This window comes from Echeneis naucrates, chromosome 3 (genome assembly GCF_900963305.1).
Source record: "Echeneis naucrates chromosome 3, fEcheNa1.1, whole genome shotgun sequence".
In the NCBI taxonomy this organism is placed as follows: domain Eukaryota; kingdom Metazoa; phylum Chordata; class Actinopteri; order Carangiformes; family Echeneidae; genus Echeneis; species Echeneis naucrates.
This window is the reverse complement of record NC_042513.1, coordinates 15,370,857-15,392,001: the sequence shown is the minus strand read 5'-3', so window position 1 is coordinate 15,392,001 and position 21,145 is coordinate 15,370,857. Positions and strand designations below refer to the sequence as shown.

At 40.6% G+C, this 21,145-nt stretch overlaps 1 protein-coding gene across 1 annotated transcript in view; it reads left to right on the top strand.

The window, feature by feature from the left end:
• The window catches only part of LOC115041206 (multiple epidermal growth factor-like domains protein 11), a 99,301-nt gene that overhangs the window by 64,849 nt on the left and 13,307 nt on the right, over nt 1-21,145 (top strand). Inside the window, exons 11-15 of the mRNA XM_029498534.1 lie at nt 2,870-2,990; nt 5,401-5,564; nt 5,802-5,904; nt 13,733-13,879; nt 16,073-16,207. Coding sequence (XP_029354394.1) covers nt 2,870-2,990; nt 5,401-5,564; nt 5,802-5,904; nt 13,733-13,879; nt 16,073-16,207 — 670 coding nt within the window. The remainder of the gene's footprint in view (nt 1-2,869; nt 2,991-5,400; nt 5,565-5,801; nt 5,905-13,732; nt 13,880-16,072; nt 16,208-21,145) is intronic.

The window sequence follows — 21,145 nt, the reverse complement described above, 5'->3', positions numbered from 1 at the left end:
GCTGTGTGGGCAACAATGAGAATTAAATGAACAGGGGAATTTATGGAGAAGTGAGGGCGTGCTAATTTTTTATTTATATGTTCGAGCTAGTTAGCAGGAATCTGCTCTCAGCTACCTGGCTTGGTTAAGCCCATCAATTTGCTAATTATCCAAGAAGTGTATTAGCCCTGGGTTAGCCTTTATCACGAGGGACCAGCTGTGCTACAGATGCTAAAGGGACTGTATACTGGCCACAGTTATTAAACCCATATGCACTAAAGTCTCCGCTCCACATGGACCCCACCTCTTTGTCTATTTTTGAATGAGTAATTTATGGATGATGTCATGGCAGCTGTGTTCATCTGAATTTAAAGCGTATTGGCAGAACTCTAGATTAAAATCAATATTAAGCTTGAAAATATCTGAGAGAAGCATCTTCCTTGTATCACAGTGATCAAACCAGGCTCATTTTGCTGCTGTTTGAAGAAGGCCTTGCTCCACACTGACACATTTGCCCCTGAAATTACAGTGTACATTGACATTATGAAGTAGGCTGTACACTGTAGGTTATGAGCCCAGTGGCCTCACATGCAACTTTGGAATGAATATGAGGAAAAATTAAGTTGTCTGCCATTTTGTCATTTGAGTTCTACTCTTTTCAAATTCTCGTTTAATACTGTTTAAAGAAACAAAACTAACAGGTTCATTTAAATGTTTGCAAAGGGAGTGAATTAGTGGGGGAAAAATAAAAACAAACTGCTGAAGCACTGTACATCAGGATGCTTGATCCACACATATTTACTATTCAATGGGTCACTTTGTTAAAACTCCCTCTTCCCGTGGGAAATTCCCTGGTTTTCCTTAGAGGGCCCACTTTATTTATTAACAAAGTTTTTTAAAAAAGTCCTTAATTTCCCAACTTTTTAATAAGGCCTCTCTCTTCCCCTGTCTTTGCACATTTGGCTGGCTTTGTGAATATTAGATTAATAGCAATGTAAAGGCAGCAGGTCGGAAGCAGGCAGCTTTAATTAGTACAGTTTATATGTTGAAGGTCCTGATCAATGCGACAGCCAGCTGGAGGCTCAGGCTGTGTGGAGCTTATTTCCACAGCATGCAACAGCACAGTGTAAGGTTAGACATGCTGTTCATGCCAAGCTGTCCGTCTCCCTGCTCCAACTATGATTGGACAACCATCAACGTCATGTTTCTCTACAGGGACGCCACCACTGACAATGGCCTCTTTCATCTATAATAAATGTGCTTGTTTCTCACATCTCTGCCTTTAGATCTCATGCAGTCATGGACTTAGTAATGAATTTCAAGATGAGCCCTGAACAAGACCTGTTTTTCCTGGTTAGAGCTGCAGGAGGCAGAGACTTGGTGGTGGAAACTTGCCATCAGTCAAGTTATTTTTTAAACTCCAAACAGTATGTTGTGCGCACAGTGTTGATCCAGTCACAGTGATGCAACTCAGCCAGCCATCTCATAAAGAATAAAAGAGCCACAGTAAGTGAATGAGGGGTATAATCCTCGTGAAACAGCCGTGTGAGTGACAGCTCAGCTCGCTGCAGCCAAAAAACATTTAAATGTCCAAAATATCCTCTACCTTTAAATTTTAATTATTTATGTTGCAGTGTGACAGGTGGGGGCGGCACGGCATAGAGATTAGCCCTGTGCCTCATAACAAGAAGCTCCCGTGTTTGGTTCCTGGGGCCTTTCTTTGTGGAGTTTGTATGTTCTCCCTGTGTCTGCGTGGGTTTCCTCCCACCGTCCAAAAACATCATGTTTGGGTTAATTTGTGACTCTAAATTGTCCGTAGGTCTGAGTGTGAGTGGTTGTCAGTCTCTGTCTGTCTCTGTGTGTTGGCCCTGTGATGGACTGGCGACCTGTCCAATGTGAGCTGGACAAGGGCGGGGCTTGTCCGTGAGCTTGTCCAATGCGGGGGGGCTCCAGCACCCCCCACCATCCCAGAAATAGATAAGCGGCTGAAGGTGAATGAATTAATGAATGTGACAGGTGGAGATTTGCACAACAGGAATTTTCACATCTATAAAAATCACAACATGTATTGTGGCATTGTCAGCAGACACGCACGCCTATTTGAGGAATATATGGAACAAAACTTTACACAGCTATCCACTTCCCACAGTGACTTCAGAGAGCGCACAGGAACATGTTCATCTAATTTGAGTGTCGTGTCAGCCCACTTTGATACCACCCATTGGTTAATGAGCTGTTGAAGCCTCCAGTTTGTAATTTTGTCGGCCGACCAGCTTCATTTTTTTAAACCATATTTGGGCGGATCTGACTTGCTCTGTACTCTAACCTGATTGGGTGGTACAGTCTTTAAATCACATCGTAGCTTCGTCCTAATTCATAGCCTGCTGCATGATCTATTTTTCTGAAAATGGGAACATAATTTAAAAACTTCGCATTATGTTTTTTTGAGACCATAAACTCCAACAGATGTATCAAGCTAATAATACAAGTGATAAGTAGGTCCATTTTCACATAGAGTAAAATACAGTACAGTACAGTACAGTACAATACAGAGTACTTTTTCTGAGTACTTTTTCAGCCAGTGGAGTCACCCCCTCCCCCCCCCCCTTTTTAAACAGTCTATGTTGCAGATGTACAACTAAGTACAACCAAAAAAATATTAGATTATTTTGGCCAATTCGGACATTGATATTTGGGGTTTGAAAATTTCATCAGTCATCTGAGAGTAATTGTTTTGAACGTAAACATAATACAACGCTACAAATTGTTACTTTCTAACAGACAGCATAATGAAGTCCAAATGCAGGTAGAGATGGAAGAAAATTAAGAATGAGTCCTAAAACAACAATTTGATAGCTTCAGCTTGTGTGTCTGTGCTTCATGTGTCCAGGGTGACGACTGCTCCATAAGCTGTCCTGCAGGCCTGTACGGGACCAACTGCACCTCCTCATGTTCCTGCCACAACGAGATGTCCTGCTCGCACATCGATGGCTCCTGCATCTGCAAAGAAGGTTCTCATCCTCCACTGCGCTGTCACATTTCGTTTGTTTGTGATCCTGTGATGCTTCATTTTAGATTTTCATGAGCTGTGAGCCATAATCATCAAAATCAAAACCACCACCCCAAACACAAACCCAACCAGATATGAATATACGCCATTGTTAACAGGTTGGTGCCTCAGTTTAATGGTTTCCAATCTCAGTGTCAAAGGGTTGTGAAACAAAGGCAGGTGTTGTCTTCACCATCACCAATGTGACTATTTACAGCCAGGTGCGTATAGCATGGCAGAGCCATGTGTCCAGGAATCTGTTGCCAACAATGCTATTTGCACTTTTAAGCCACCCTGAGCCGCTTCAGTTGGAGATGTTGTGGCAGAGATGTTTCATAGCCAATCAGAAAAGTTCTGCCCCTAATTTGGGCTTGTAAAAAAGCTCCTATTCAAAACAAACCGCTTTGCTTTTCAGCCAGTTTTTTACTATTGCAGGTGGAAAATCACATCCCTGCCTCCTGATATGCTTTGTTCCCGTTTGTTTTGCTCTTTAATTCTCAGAGTTTATCGTGGGGTTTTACACCATTTTACCAGCTCTGGTCAGTTTCTCTCTTAGTGTCAGAGTCATCTTTCAGCTGCACAGCTACATTTGCACTTTTCTCATATACTCTATGGGAGGAAATATTCCCTTAAAATCTGGACCGTAACATTGTGTTCACCTTTTTCCATGTGTCTTATTCACTCCTACACAAGGTTAATACATTAGTTATTGAACTAACTGTAACTAGCGAGAGAGCAAGAGATAAATATTTGATGAAATAAAAGTAATGTAAGAAATAAAAACATTCTGCTTCTTAATTATACGTTTTTACTTTGTGAAGTTGTCAAGCAATGTTCTTCTTGCTTTTGTTTGGTTTTACAAATTGTGATTTTTCAGCATTTTTAACACCAATTGAGAAATTAAGGGAAAGTTTATTGATGCTGACAATTTTTATTTAATTGTATTTGAGACTAGTTTTGATTATTGGTAATTAGAGTTGACTTTTAATTTCTCTTATGATGCTTTTGTCATTGATTATACGTTGTTTCATTTCCCCTCAGTCAGAAACCCAATCTCAAAGCATTAGACTGTGAGCTGTAAAAGCACCTGTGTCCAGAACTTTTTTCCTTTTAACTATTTTGTTCCCCTCTTCACTTGCCTAAAATCTCTCAATATGAGAATCTTTAAACATTTATGCACCACTGAACCTCGTGGGGAGCATGGGTAATGAAAGTGGAGAGACATCTGAGACAGAGCACAGAAACAGAGGCCTCAGAGCATTGGCTAGAACAAGTGGGTGTCTGTCGTCACCCTGTAAACTCTTTTCTTTCTTTCTTTTTCCTTTTAAAGCCGCTGAGGGGGAAACTAATGGGTGAACAGTTCAGGCTGATTTTCCAAGTGTGTGTTTTCAGAGTTACCAGAAGAGTCTTTATGCTACTGATGTTCTGATCATCTGTACAGTTTAATACCAATAGGACTTTACACCTACAACATCACCTACAACACCATCTAATGATCCCACTGAATAAAAGTTTTGTCTTTGTCTATTTTAAAAGTAAAACATATCTGATAGCCTCCTCACCTAATTATTAACTTTAAACCAATACACACGCACCACCAGATTCAGGAAGAGCTTTTACCCCCAGGCCATCACCATCCAGAACCATGCACTGAATCACATTAAATAGAATTCACAATACATTCAAATACATTCACATGTAATAACATACTTTCACGACTTACTTCCAGCTCTAGGTGTAATGTTGACCTGTGATGCATTCATTGGCAATGTATGTGAAGGGAAAACAGAGGAATGTGTGAAAGCATGGCATAACAAATCTTGAACCTTGAATCTACATACGGTCTGCAGACCTCCATGTGGTCTGTGATTGTAAATCAGGCCTACGTTCAATATTGATACTGTAAAAAGTATCAAATGTCTGCCCACAGCAAAATGCTTGCAGCCTCTATTCAGAAACTGAGTCTTAAAACTAGCTGTCAGGACTTCTGGGACTTCGTGATGTCACAATAAAGTAGTCGCTGCCCTTTGCCACGCCCCCAAAGTCGAGCCCACCTGGAATTACTATCCAACCTTGCACTGAATATGCATCTGAAATCTGTAACATTTGTATTGGATCACTCAGAAAACGAGGGAATATCAACATGTCAAACGTACTCACTTTCATTATGAAATTCAAATAAAGGGATTCAGATAATCTGGACGAACCATTTTGGCTTGTTTAGGATCTGTCTGAGCGCTGCTGCTGTATTTTCCTGATCTGTACCAATTACTTTGTGTAGCACCATTTTGTCATACCCGATTATTTAATCGATCAATCAGTAGACCTAGTAACTGATCGATGATGATGTGTCGCTGACTCTCTGTCTGCAGGTTGGCAAGGCGTTGACTGCTCCATCCCGTGCTCCAGTGGCACTTGGGGACCGAACTGTAATCAGACGTGCCAGTGTGCCAACGGGGCAGCATGCGACCCCGTGAATGGAACCTGTACCTGCTCACCGGGCTGGAAGGACGAATACTGTGACACGCCGTGTCCTGTGAGTGGTCAGGGCAGCCATTCTTTGTCTTCATCCGCAGCTCAGTCACACACTCAGGCCTCTATTTTACTTTTTGTCACGAGCTACAAGCCCCAGTGATAGAGCAGTTAGGTTTTAACAAAACTGATAAAACACCTCTTTTGTTTTATAATGTACAAAAGCATTCGTCCTCAATAGACACCAACATTCAACATGTGTATTGAAAGTTCATTTGTATTTTGTTGTATATGTTGCTAGGATGGATATTATGGGCTTGACTGCAGTGAGAGATGCGACTGTGTGAACTACGATGACTGTGATCCAGTGACCGGTTCCTGCCGCTGTCTCGCAGGTTGGACAGGTGAGTTATTCAGCCAATGTTCAAGACTGTGATATCTCCAGATGGCAGAGTAAGGTCACAGGCGGATTGTGCATGAATGTAAGTGGGTGAAGGGAGGAAAGTAGTTCACATTTCTGGACTGAATATGTGATGAAGGGTAAAGAAGGACAGTCCAGGCTTTGTGTCTCTAATAATGTACACACAGTGCAAAGCTATTTTTAAATGACCGTCATCATTTACTAGTTATTTCCAGTCACTGTCAAAACTTTTTTTTTTTCTTTTTTTTTTCTGGGAGTCAAAGTTTTACATTATTGAAGAAATCAATTCTACCAATTTCTACCACTGTCAAAACTTTGTACCAGAGAAAGCAGAGATATTTTATGAAAAACACATAATTGACATCAACATATAATGTAGATGAACTCCCCCTTTTTTTTTGCAGTCTGGTCATAAGCTGAGTCGAGTGTTCAGGGGCTGCATCAGCCCAGAGTCTCAGAGCAGCTTCTTAGTTCTGGTGTCTGCTGTTTGTGGCAGGTGGGGAGTTTGACTGGGGCTTTATATAAGAGCTGGGTAACGTTTGCTCATCAGTCTCACCAGGATCTGCACACGCTATAAAAAGAGCAGTAAGAGGGAGGTATCGCACATAAAAAAAATAACAGCAATGGAATTCCACTGCAGCTAGTCAGAAAACAATACAAATATACACAATAAAAATCTTTTTAAAATATGCAAACAGCACAAAAGCATTCCTACCACCAAAACTAGTGTGGGTAGTCGAGTGGTTAGTGCACACGGCATATTAACGACACCGGCCCTCAGCCCACTCGACTCCTGAACCCTCTTCCTTTCGGCCTCTCTGCCACTTACTGTCTGATTAAAAACATGAAAATCCCCAAAAAATAAAAGTTAAAAGAATAGATGACTTATAAGCCTGATAGTTTAGTTATCATAGAGGGAGCATCACATGGAAACTTACCTGCACAAAAATTATTTAGCGATTATCGTCAATGTGGAGCGTTGTCATTCCCACATCCTTTGTTTTTTTTTTATTTATTTATTGGTTTATTTAACAGGCACAATGCACATTAATAAACATTCCTGTAAATGCGCCAGAGTTAGCCAAGAGGCTTTTTTTCATCTGTTACAGTCATCCTCAAAACACAATGTGAGATTGAAATTACAAAGTCATTTATAAACATGTAGAACAATAATAAAAAAAAAGAGGAAAAAATAATAATGAAATAAAATAAATGCGTATACATCTTAGCTGTCTCTGTTGACATGTGATCTCAAATGAACCTGAGCCCCCCACTGCAACAGGTAAACAGGAGGTAAGAGGCACACCAAGGCTTCATAACGACTGCATTCGATCGTGAGTTGGGTTTAGACAGCATTAAAGGCCCCATCAAATGCATCCATTGATAAATTCTCTCTCTGGGCAAGAAGATCCAACTGGTGGATGCTTCGTTGCCCATCCTTCCCTTTTTAAATCGCTGTCTTAGATTTTCATCTGAATTCAACAGGTTATGGTAAGGTATGTGTTGTCAAGGTTGCTCAGCAGCAGAAGTGGTGCTTTAAGACGCAGGGGTAGAGGTGAGAGAGCAGCTGGGGAAATGGTGAAATGAAAATGCATTGTGAGTCAGAACGAGTCACAGATATAGTATTTCAGAAATGAAATGGGTTTATTCGCAGCCATTTATGTCACGTGGGACATCACACCTCAGACTGTACAACTTTGTTAGCCTTCGGCTTGAAGTGAACTTGCTTTAGTCGCTGCCTACAGAGTCATTCAGTCGTCAATCAGCGCGCACTGAACCCAACATCGAAAGCATCTGTCTGGTGAGCACACACTGAACCCCCGGCCCTGCAGCAGAGGACAGCAGGAAGCTTCAGATCTTCATGTGGCCTCTATGATGAGTGCAGGAAGAGACCAGTTTTTGTTTAGACTGCAAAGCTTGAGGTGAGGATGGGGATGATCAATCATATATGGCCTTCAGGTATTCAGGTATTTTAAAACAGTTTACGGTTCATGCAGGGTACCAAAGATAAAAAGCAGACTCAGTTTTACCTTCCATCATTTAAACATCATTTGTGTTTATTTGCCACAACAGTGCAGTGCAACAGCCAATGCACCAGTGGCACCAGTGGGCTAACAGATGGCTAGCAGCAGCATCTTTGAGACTGTCAGGTGTTCCTGACTCCTGGCAGAGAGTTCCTATTTCTCTTCTGTCTTCCCACGAACTTTGTGCACAATGAAAATGAAGGGGAGGAAGGTTTGTCTACAAGTTCGTGGCTCTGGATCGATTTGTTTGGTACATATGATGAATTGGATGTTTAACCACTGTGCTATAATGGACGAGCGGAGTAGCTTCAGCTTCTATTGATTCTGTGTTATCAATATTAATCTGCAATATACAGCCCCTTAGTGTGGCCTTAAGTACTTTTGGAGGACGCACAGTCATGGGCCACATCCAGCCCCTGAATTGGAGGCTTAGATGCTGATATAGAAAATACCTTGAGGGAGATTTGGCAAAGGAGAATGGACAAGGGTCTGAAGTTGACCAGAGGGAAGAGGGAGGAAACACACCATGACATGAATGGAGCAAACAGATCAATAGGACACACAACAAACTCAAACCTATAATTCTAAAACTGATGGAGATTCAAGCCTGGATGAGTTTGACAGCCCAGCTCTCTTCAATAATTCAGCTGCACAAACGTTCTCCATTGATAAAGCTCCTTTCAGACCTGCCCTTGCTCTCAGACTCCCGTGTTTGTTTGGCGAGACTTCTTTCTTATTTTTTTGTTTTTAAATCAATTTTCTCAGCATCAACGTCTCTCTTTTCTGAAACTAAGTTTCTTTATTAATTGTCATGTTCAAGTTGTCCCTCTACTTATTTCACCTGCTAATTGTCAATCAGTGGTGATGAGCAGTGATCGATGCGCAAACTGATGAATATGGAAAGTGTGTTTTAATTCACTGCCAGAGGGAGAGCTGATAATGAACTGACATTGGGGAAACTTCAGTATATTGCTGAATATTTAGATCAAAGTTTAGACCAAAGGTTGGAAATAAATGAGTTCAGTTTAAAGAAGTGAAGAAACATGTTGTGTTTGTGTGTCTGAAACAGGCAGGTCTGTGTAATTACAGTGAAGGCGATGACTTGAAATAATAATTAGAGGTGATAGGAGTGTTTTCATTAAGCAAAAGGTGGATATTTTCTCCTGTGAACCTTAATGTCCCCAGCAGAGGAAAAAAACATATATAAAACAAGAGGAAACAGTTTGTACAGAGTCTGTGTGGTTTTAATTGTACATACAACAAAAATAAAAAAATATTAATACTGTAATACTCTCACAGGGTGCCAATGTCATATACCAGAGGCACACTGGTACTATGCCGTGTCTGTTGGGGCTGTAAAGTGTCCTGGTTTTCGTTTTGGCACTAGTGGTAATGGATTAGAGCCAGCACATTGCATGAGCTATTCTAGAGATTTGGTGTCTTGCCTATTTTTGACGCATGACGTGTTCACCCTGCGGCTCAAAGAGGCAGAGGAGAGGCCTTTTGTTGTCATTTCGATGAGTAATAGTAATCTAGGAAAAATGTAACATCCAGATATCCTCTGAAGTCTACGTCAAGAGACATAGCTGGCAGCAGCAGACACACAACCAGTGTGAACACAAACTGTGACACACGTCACACAGCCAGTCAGTCTGCGGTGTCCGAAAGTGGCCTTATTGTGTCAGTCTATCAAAGTTAAACTGAAAAAGACTGACTCTCTTGAGAGACAAAAAAGCAGGAAAACCAGTAATAGTTGCCTGTCCTGTGTCAGTGTCAGTGGTACAAAATCTGCATCGTGAAGTCTGGAGTTTTTGTATGTTGTAACAGCTGGAGGGGAATAGACACAAACTGGAGGAAACTTTGTTTTGCCTACTGTCTTTATCAATTCCTTACCCCCGCCAAAACAAAGAATTAATTAATAGCCTACATTTAGCATAAAAGAGAAGAATATTAGATAGGAGACCAGAAGAAAAATGGAGCCTGGACCCGAAGTGCTAAAATAATGATCAGCATGTTAATTACAGCAGAACAATAAGTAAACTTTCATGCACAGGGGGCGGCAGGCTATAACCTCACACTCTGGATACATGTGTGACGACAAAAGTTAGTGATAGAATGTGATGTTCCTTGATGTTACTTCAAATGAAACTTGAAAGAATCTTAAGCTGAGCGTATTCAATTAACATTATCAGTTTGTTGCAGCGATGGGGGCAGGTGGGGTGTGAAAATTCACCCTCATCCAAAGGAAGAAATGACCAAAACCGTGTGAGAATCATTGTATCCCAACTAACGATTGACAGCTTGTGGCGTTCACCCTGGACATGTTCCCAGTAAAAACCCTGAACCCTCCTGATGAGACGCGACGGCTCTAACTATGGCACCACCATGAATAGACAGAATGTATCAGCTTACTGACACCACTGCGTGTTTCTTATCTCGTCACTTCTCCTGCGTCAACACAGAATGCAATCATGACCCACAGAGTTAGTAGGACAGAGCAGGGGCACACGGTGAGTCTGTGATCAGTAAAATCACCCATCCTGTGAGCTGAACTGCATCAGAGGCATCCATGTTACTTGTGTCAAATTTCATTTTTTTTCAATATTTTTCAATGATTTGTCACTTCACGTAATGTTACTGAGGAAGACGACTCTCTTATTTCGTCAGTTCCTTATGTTGTTCCCACCCTCTCCATCCCTCCTTTTGTTTTTGACTTCACAACATAATGAACAGGCCCTCTGATTTCCACCCGCTTTATGGCTCAAAGGTAGTTTATTAATTGACTTATAATGGCTGCCTGAGCCCCACTCTCATATTCTCTCATAGTCTATGTCAAAGAAAGTTTCTAATGAGCTGCAGATTTGACTGCAGCAAGAAGAGGGAGGTGTACTGTATTTCCACACACACCATTCTCTGTATTTTTGTCTCTCTCTGCCTCTAGATTTAGATGTCATGTTAAGCTTATTGCTCTTTTTGTGTGTCTGTGTGTGTGTGTGTCTGTCTGTGTCTGTGTCTGTGTCTGTGTCTGTGACTGTGACTGTGTAGAAATTAATATAATGTCAGTCTTTGGGGCACCACAGTCGGACTGTCCCCTGTGAGCAGTGGGGCTCTGATCATACTGCAAGCCTGCTTTTGTGTAGACTCCTGCCTCTCAGGACACACACACACATACACACACACATGCTAGACTGATGAAAGGAGGAGACATTTCTGTAAATGATTAAATGGCAAAAAGTCTCAAGCTGAATTTGGGAAATTTGGGTTTTTCTATCTATCTGTCTGTCTGTCTGTCTGTCTGTCTGTCTGTCTGTCTGTACTGGTCAGGGAAGAAAGGAAAGGACAAAAAAGAATAAAAAAGGAGGAATATCATTATGACTCAAAGAAAGAAAAAAAGGCGTTTATTCACATTAGAACATATGTGGGTATAAAATTTGACCTGTTGTTATAATGATTCTCATACTGGAGGAAATTAACTGTAAAATGCCCCTCAGAGCTCATCCAGTTCCCACAATACTTTAATCAGCAGATGAAAGGGATTTTTAATTAAATGTTTGTTTATCCTCAAAAGAGAAAATGACTGAAATATCAATAATGTTAAAAAATACATACTAATCAGCCCCCGGCTCATATCATTAGTGAAACTGGTTTGGGGCAATAAACATCTCTGAACAGACCAAAGAGCGCCAGTATTTAGACTCATGGAGAACTAAAGAAGAATCTATTTAATCTGTTCAATCTGTTCTGAGTATTTAACTGTTATAGGAGATACTGATACTGAAGAGGTTGTTCTGCTTCCCAGCCTTTAAATGAGCAATTTATCAATGAATTTGAAAAATAATCAATACTTTAAACATTAATAAGAGCAGCAGGCCCATCAGTTATGGCTTTGTCTCCTTTATTTCTCTGTTGGAGCCATTTAAACCAGTTTTTAAAGAATGAGAGTCATCTTTTTTTTTATATAGTGTCTTTTTTGTCAAAAGGTCTTATCGAAAAAGTAAAAAACAACCAGATGAGCATATTGGTCTGACTCACAAACACATCTGACTTCACTACTCTGCCGTGCCACTTAGCCAAAGCCCATTAGGTTCTCCTGAAGACCTTCAGAGTCTCATTTAAAACAGGAGGAGCTCATGCATTTATTGGGGACTGTTATCATATTATCCGTAATATTTGGATCGTAGTATATTAAAAAGACGTTCATTTAGTTAAGTAGTAATGAGTATTTGTACTTTTGGAATAGAAAGACTGTATAAAAATGTATTTCTCTGTGCAATTATTGATCATAAGTTATAATAGAAGACACATTCATAATTGAAAGACGCCTTTGTCCAAATCTGTCGCTGTGTTATGTAAAATAAAGCACATTTAAAATCTGAATCACTGCATGTACTGCTTTCTCATATTTCCATAAATGACTGATTATGTGGATGCATGGACTAACACTTGGAAACACAAATTCCATTTCTTTGCTTCAGGCGACGTTTGGATCATGTTGATATTCTCTGAACTCTCATACTATGGTTGTGCGCCCTTGACTGCTGCAGCTCACGACACACCTGTCTCTGTCAAAAATCGATCCACTGACTACAGTTAGCTCAAATGCTGCAACTCAGTTCACATCCCCCAAGTCTCAGCGTCTCTACACCGGCCTCCTTTTCCATTTTAGGACTGATTTTATATTTCTTTAATGACTTTCGTGGTCCCACCATATATGTTTGAAGTTTTTTCTTCCTATGAGCCAGAACGTTGTCTAAATTTCGGAACAACTGACCGGAGACTACGTTAATATTTTTTTATAAAAAGCTCTAATTGATATTGTTTCACTGTTGATTTGATTAACATGTCACGTGATTATAAGACTAATCAATCAATCACATCTATATGAACCGACTAATTCACAGTTCATTTCTTCCTATGCTTTATCTTGACTTTAAAACCACCCAGATTAGCACAAACCAACTCAAAACTGTGTCAAATCAGAGAGACCATATGACCTCACACATAAAACACATAGAAGAAAACATATATAAAAAAATTAGGGTCGAAGGTCAGGACAAATATTTCTGTGTATTACTGTATTAGTGTGCGTACCTGTCAAAGGGTTCATTTGTGGATGAGCTCTGACAGTAAATTAACAAATTTTATTCACTTGGTAATAAATAAAATTAAATGTAAAACGCTTTACTGTCTTGGAGCCTCTCTCCACTTTTGAAGTAATATTTTAATTAGGTTGACTGAATGTTGAAAACAACACATTGCCCCACACTACTCTGTGGTCACGCTCAAACACAACTGGAATTCTCAACACATCCAAAAGGTTCTGCCAACTTAACTTTTAAACTGCATGAAAATTGTCCCATTTAGATGCCGTAGATTAAATGTAGATGTACAACAGGTTTGAGCAGCAATTACTCCAAAAGTTGAACAAAAAACAGAAACACACACACACACACACACAACACAAAAAAAACCAACACATGAAACCAGTCACATTCCTCTGTGCCATGTGTCTATTTTTCGCCTTCCTCTCTCTCTGCTAGCTTCAGCTCTGGGTAGGTGTTTAAAATGCCTCTTGCTAATGTTCCCTCATCCTCCCTTTTTTGCGTCATTCTCTGTTCTGCTCTTTCAAGTCTAAGTGACATATCTGAAACTTTCTGAGCAGCATTAAGGAAGTCAGTTTGGCTTCACTTAAAAGGCAAGTGTAAGAACAAAGCTTCTTGCTTCATCATAGCGTGTGTGTGTGTGTTTTTTTTTTTTTTTTTTTTGGTGTGTTTCTGTTTTGTGCAGGTATCCATTGTGACAGTGTGTGTGAGGAAGGACACTGGGGACCCAACTGCTCCTACAGCTGCACCTGTGAGAACGGAGGCTCCTGCTCCCCAGAGGACGGCACCTGTGTGTGTGCTCCCGGCTACCGCGGCACCAACTGCAGACGAAGTAAAGAAATAATTTATACACACTCACACACACTGTACTCTGCTGTCGCTGGCACAATATAATTACGGAGGAAGAACTTGAATAGCGCTACAAAAAACTGAATTAAGACCTGCTTCCAAATGTTTTTTGTCCTTTCTGTGCAGAGTTGCACATACCTGCGTGGGTTTCCTCCCACGGCTCAAAGGCATCATGTTTGGGTTAACTGGTGTCTCTAAATTGTCTGTAGGTCTGAGTGTGAGTGTGAGTGGTTGTTGGTCTCTGTCTGTCTCTGTGTGTTGGCCCTGTGATGGACTGGTGACCTGTCCAGGGTGAGTTGGGATTGACTCCAGCACCCAGCGAACCCAGAAATGGATAAGATGTTGAAGATGAATGAATGAATGAATGTATTGCTGGATTACTGGATTTAGGGGATAAAGGGTCGAAGGTCAAGCTCACTGTGACATTTTTTTGGCCATGACTTCTGAATTCATACATTAGTTATGACACAATTCAATTCAAATGTCTCTGGGGATAAAATTAAGTGACATGTCAAATCCAAATGTCAAAGGTCATCTTCAGTACATCATCATAATGCTTTGCAAACGCGCTCATGAAGGGGAGACTGAGACCATTTTGACTGCAAAAGAACTAGAATCACCTCCTTTTAGCTGCTTGGCAGAGGCAGCAGCTAAAAGGTGGTGATTGTAGTTCTTTTTCACATCTCCACATCTCTAGTAATTATGAACAACCCTGGAAAGTTCATTGCTGCAATTGGTTCTGCTGACGAGTATTTTAAAAGCCCACCTCTGATTTGTCACTCTGTCAGTTGCACAATGCTACATCTTGGAAACTGCTGCACTGCTTGAAGTAGTTTCACCAATCACCAAGCAAGTGTTCATGTAATTATAGTACAACTTGCTGCCCTTTAAAATATTTGAACAAAGTATTATAGAGTGCAGCATCCTGGAGTGGCTACAGTGTAGTCACTCAGTTTATTCTTCAGCTCCTCTGTTATTTTTTCCTTGACTGAAAATCAGATAGAAGTGCTGCTCAGAGCTCAGTGTGTGTGTGTGTGTGTGTGTGTTGTCCAACGAGGTGTAAGAAAGATTCATTTTAAAATCTGATTGAAGTAGAGTAGAGTTGTGAATCATATCCTCTATAGCCCACTCAAGATAGAGTCAGAGGCTTTTCACCGACATCGCCTGCAGTGTGAATACAAGGAGCATGTGTGTCTGTCAACCTGACACTGCTGTTGATGTGGGAATACAACACACACACTTTCCCTTTCTTCTCCCTCCTTCACAATGACGAATTTAAGGGTTTAGGCAATTATCTTCAAGTTGGAAAATCCGGTAGCATGAGAGAAGGTGTAGACGGGTCTGCACAGGCTCGTCTACCGTTTGGAGTAAGATCAATTAAAGTAAATTAAAGGCCTCTGGAGGACGTATAAGGGAAGATCTGTGCTGCAAGGAGCAGATTGACGCAGAGAGGGGATCCTGGGCACGACAGAACTTAAATCTACACGTCCACAAATCTACAGATATAGTGGACATATATTATGCTTTCATGTATGAACGCATCTTAAATTGGGAAGAAGTGGAGTATGAAGTCTATTATTAAAATGATCAAAGAGCTAATCTAAGAATTAATCAAAAGTTTCTCCTCGACTCTAAATCTCTCACACCACACTTTATACACAGACACACACACTGGTCTTTCACAACCCTCTAACAGGCAGTGCTGTGTGCAGACATTATGGGCAACAGCTGCTTAAGAGATAAAAAATTAAAGATGTCAGCCTCACAGACTACTGAGTCACAATATAAATACATAAATTGCAATGTGGCTCCTTCTCATAGTGGAACAATGAGGCTGAGTATGTTCTGTGTACTCAGGTGAAGGGATTATTATGAGGCAATTGATACATGGGCAACATCCATTTTGGGTGTAATAATTAAGGGTTAATTACTGCCAAGAATAGCACATTGTGTTGAACATAATGGGCCTGATAAAGCAGCTACTTTTTCCAAGGCCTACTCAAGACTAAAGTAAAAACAAAAAAAATTAAAATTTAAATTCAATCAAGAAATAGAAAAAAAATCAATAAAAATTGCAAACATTAACTCATCATTTCAGCTGCTTCAGCAGTACATGAGGTGGTCTGTACATGTGCTAACAAGTTTGTGTGTGTGTGTTTTTCTTTGCTCTCTGCAGCCTGCTCACCTGGTTTCTACGGCCATCGCTGCAGCCAGTCATGCCCTCAGTGTATCCACAGCGTCGGAGCATGCCACCATGTCAGTGGACAATGTGAATGTCTCTCAGGCTTCTCTGGCACACTCTGCAACCAAGGTCAGTGGCATCTTTCTACAGCACTTGCTTCTAAAACAAAGTCCAGCTTCTTTACTCCTTTGGTCGGGTCCAACATGTCCCATAATGCAACCGTGAGCGGCCATTAACTCCCCTTCAGTGTCCAGGACTAAGCATTGAAAACAGGGACCACACGAGTCATACTTGAACTGTGGAAGGAGCCTTTGCAATGCCTCTCTATCCCTCTCTCTCTCTCTCTTGCACAGACACTGTGGGAGGCCGGGGTTAACAGGTCACAGGTCATAGGTCACCAGTCTGTCACAGGGCTGACTTATAGAGACAAACAACTATTCACACTCACGGCTTCACCTATGGCCAAGTTAGAGTCACTAATTAGCTGAACCTGCATATCTTTGGACTGCAGGAGGAATCTGGATGACCTGAAGCAAAACCACACAGCCACAGATTCAAATCGAAAACGTCCTCACTGTGAGGCCACAGTTGCAACCACTGCACCACCGTGCTGCCTTCAGTTATTAAATTTAAATATCGAATGAAGCCCAGTAAAAGTAAATTAAGTGACTCAGGAAGAGATGCAAACGAATGAATGAATCCCAGATTTGCATTGTTGTTCATGAAGTCATAGACACAAAGCCTGTAGCCTGTCAGTCAGGACGCTATACACTCTACTCCCAGCAACACACCTTTTGTTAAAGGCTTTTGAAACATCAGATCATTTGACCAGCCCCCTTTACGCTCTCACCCACTCAGAGGCGGGAGATCTTCAAACCTGATGCACTTGCAGTTCTGTTGTGTGACTCCTGATATATACTATATCAGCAGTCTGAATGCCAAGGCAACACATGCCTGCATCCAAAATATCACAGAGTCAGAAATTCAGGACAAAAGCCAAACAACGTGACAGCTGCTCAAGCAACGTTTACAAACCCACCACTAAAATGACTGATTTGAAACATCTGTGCCAGTGTTATAGCCAGAGCTTTTTTGGTTATGCTGAATTTCTAAAGTCTAAGGGCTGAGGTTTTTTACGCCTTCAGTGGAGCATGTCAGAGGGTTTCGGCTTCCTCTCCAGAGTTTGATTAGTGGAGTGTGTGACTGGTCATTTCTTTAACTCTCTGAAACAGACACACTGACATTCAGACCTGCTTCACACTGTGATCAGTGAACTGTGTGGAGGTGAGAGGAGCCAAGGTCTGAACTTCTCGCTCTCCAGCTCCAGCTCTCCAAAAACTTTTCATATTGTCCAAGAGAAAGGCTACCTGTACTCCTCAAGTATACAGGCTACTTTCCACTCCGGCTGTTTGGGTCAGGGTTTCATATCTGACAGCAAATCTTTCAAACTAATTTAAAATGATCCCAAACTGACCTCAGTTCAGATCCTGTTTTAAGCCTCCAGCTTATATTTTATCAGTCACCAACTTGTTTTGTTTTGTTTTGTTTTTTCAAGTCAGAAAAAAAAATTAGGGGAGAAGGTGGAGCTGAGGTGGAGTGAGGGCTGGATCTGAACTGCTCTGTATCCTTATCGTGTGTCAGTGTGTCAATCATCCAGTAGCCACAGCCAGATAAAACTCCTGCTTTATGGTCTATTTTCATTTAAAAGGGACAATCATGTCAAAAATTATTTTGTGCTGTATTCGAAAAGACTTGAAACTACAGGCTGAGTCCAGAAATGCATTAGGAAAATATTGACTGGGCTAATAAGTCAAGTGAGAATTAGTGTCATTTTCACATAGACTTCAATGTAATCTGACTAGAATGAAGGTTGAAGTGGTTTCAGCATGAGCTTCACTTTTCACTTTATATCCGCTTTTATATACAGTCTCATTTCTCCCTCTGACACGCCTCCAAGTTGATTCATTTCATCCTGACAGAGATTTTAACCAAGAAATTTTTTACCCATCTCACATACAATATGCACCAAGATCAGTGTTATCACCTAGTGATGAAATCAAAGGCTGTACAAGAACTGCCCTGAAAAACAAAACAAAAAAGTTGACAGAATCCAAAGGGATTGCAGCACTGTGCCCGTCAGGAAACTAATTTCCACGATGAACAGACCACAAGCTAAGGCAACAATTCTTACACATTTCACATTTTGTATTAACCCTACCTGTCCAAAACACTTACAACAAAGACCGATCAAGGTCTACACAACAACTGCCAACGAGGTACAAGTATAATCCCATTCTAACATCACAAATGTCAAATATGAGATAACGCAACAATGCATTAAAGGAAATCCCACATGCTACTTCAACGATCAGTTACTCATCAAACCTGAAATAAAGGAGCTTTTGATTTGTTATGAATTTGTTGTTCTCTTAGGAGGGAAATACACACAGATGATGTAGAAACAAAGAATGCATTCTATCTATTTATTTAAAGGAAGCCAAATAGATCATCTAAGCATATGTCATGGTTAGTCAGTAGTGTTGGTGAGAGGATGCATGAGAGAGGAGGATTTCATGGTGCAACTAAAGAGTACAATGGAGGTTTTTGATTTTTAGTGCTGTCCGAGCTACACCAATGCCAACTCCACCAAGCAGCCTCTGTGAGCCAGTTTTTCTAAACACCAGTCAGGTTATTTAGGGGTACAAGCCATCACACATCACAGCTGGTGTAAAGTTGAACCATATCAGCCTCTCTAATGAAAACATCCTTACACAACCTTCCTCTAATAATCCACGAGTGAGAAATGAATGGCTACGTGCAAAGTGAAGCTCTTTAATGTCTGTGTTTGCTTAGAAATAATGTTAATGGTAAAAAAAAAAAAAATTAAACCTTGGCCCAGGCCATGCTCCTTTTCACTGCTCCCACCACTTCATGTGCTTCTGAATCATCAGTTTGCCAGCTCCTCCTGTGCATTAGTATTCAGTCTGCAGGTTAAACAGGTGTTAATTCTCTTATGAAGGTTCTTGGCCTTCATGCGTTGATTCATTGCTAAGTGGAATTTTAAATAGAGACAGTGGAGGCGTGTGCTCTGAAATATTCATCAACATTAAACATGAAGATGGCCTAAGTTATGCCTCATCCAACATTAGCCATTCTGCCGGCCGCTGCATCTTTGAGCAGGCTCCATAGATAACTGGCTGAGCTGCGATGAATCAGATGTCCAGCACTGGGACTTTTAATCGCCTTCAGAGCCAATCCTGCTCCTTCCCTGCTCCCTGTATGTTGCATACGCCTTTGAACAAGCTAATGATGTTATTGATTTGTAAACTCTTAAAGGGTCTGTTGCATCTCAGAAGACGACAACTCATTGTGTGTTAATTGTTAAGTGAGACAAAATAGGTTTCCGCCACTTTAATGGAGAAATCTAATTCCTCTTCCAAGTGGAAATTAAACACAAATCTTACATAAAGGAAGTCTATGCTTTGATGGAGTACATGCAACATTTTACCAATCACAACAAATCAGACCAAATCATATTTTTGTTGGCCCTTTAGGCTACAGGGAAATGAAACACAAAATGAAATTCATCTTCAGCAACACATAAAAACACGATTGCTGTTTTTACATCTGCTTGCTTTAATCCCCATGAACGGGAACAAGGGGTTGGGAGTCAGATTTTTAAATTTCTTCTGAATGAAAAACTCACCAAAAACTGTGTCCTTCTTGGGTCCTCAAAAGATGTGGACTGTTAAATACTTCTTTGTGTCCTGACCACTATCCCTTTTGTATGGGTCGTGGTCTCACACTATGTTTTGTTGCACATAATTGGGCTGGTTGTCTCTGTTATTCTATAAGGAGCGATCATTAAAAAATTATTTTAAGTTTAATTTCAATGAACTGTCACAGCCTCACATATAATAATGAAAGTCTATTTCATCCATATATTAAATAATAATATGTGTGGAACAAAACAACTATTATCAGTCATGATGTGACAACACACCCTGAAGGGACTGTGACAAACTGAAAGCAGCAGACTCTGAATCATCATTTATAATGATGATTAAAGGTAACGTCATTAATCTCTCGTTCAGTCCGGTAATAACGGGTCACTGTGGGTGTGTAGCCACAGCACCTCCAGGTAGAACACCTGTAAAAGATGTCTAATATGGTGTTTTGAATTTTATGGTTACAACTATGTGTGTGTGTGTGTGTGTGTGTGTGTGTGTGAGTCATGGCGACAACAGCAATGACTGTTAAAAACAAAAAACACTGCTGTTTCATTCTCTTTAATTGATTATTCTATTTCAACTTTTTAGTTGGAAAAAATGTCAAAAACATAAAAAGTTTAAAGTTTTATGAAAAAACTCTTAAATAAATGAAGTTTATGTTCCTAATTTGATCAAGTTTTCTTTTATTCCTCAAAACGTATTGAAAATAGTACTGTAAAGAACTGGATCCATAAATAGCACTAGTATTAGTATTGACTACAGTTGATCACATATTCAAAGCTTCCAGACTTTAAAAAACAACAAAAAAAACATCAACACAAAACAGTATGAAGGGGCAGCGTATCTAACAGGGGCCTCAGTATCCTCAGACCAGGTGGAAATCTCAACCCCCCCCGAGGTTCAACTCAAAGTTATGCCCTTGTCTTCATAGATATTTAATATGTTGTGGTTAAATGTACAGTTTACACCAGAGGTCAAATTGATCCTGTAAAAGAGATGAAGTTGAGGCAACCTGATAGTTGAGGGATTAGACTGCACACCATGTGGCATAACTGCTCTTAGGAGGAGTTTGGTTTATTCTGGTTTAAAAAAAAAAAAAAAAAAAAAGCTGGCCTACTGAAAAATTACAAACAGAACAGCATCTCACAAACCAATGGGTGATGTCATGGTGGAATTGACAGCTGGGGGCAGTAACATGATGTGGTCCCTCCCTCTGGAACCAGCCAGGATCTGAGCTGCAGCACTCTGGACCAGACAAGACACAGAGCCTGGTTCTCCATTTATATTAATGATAGTAATATATTCCTCAATCTTTGGTGGGGCTCTCAGGAGTTGG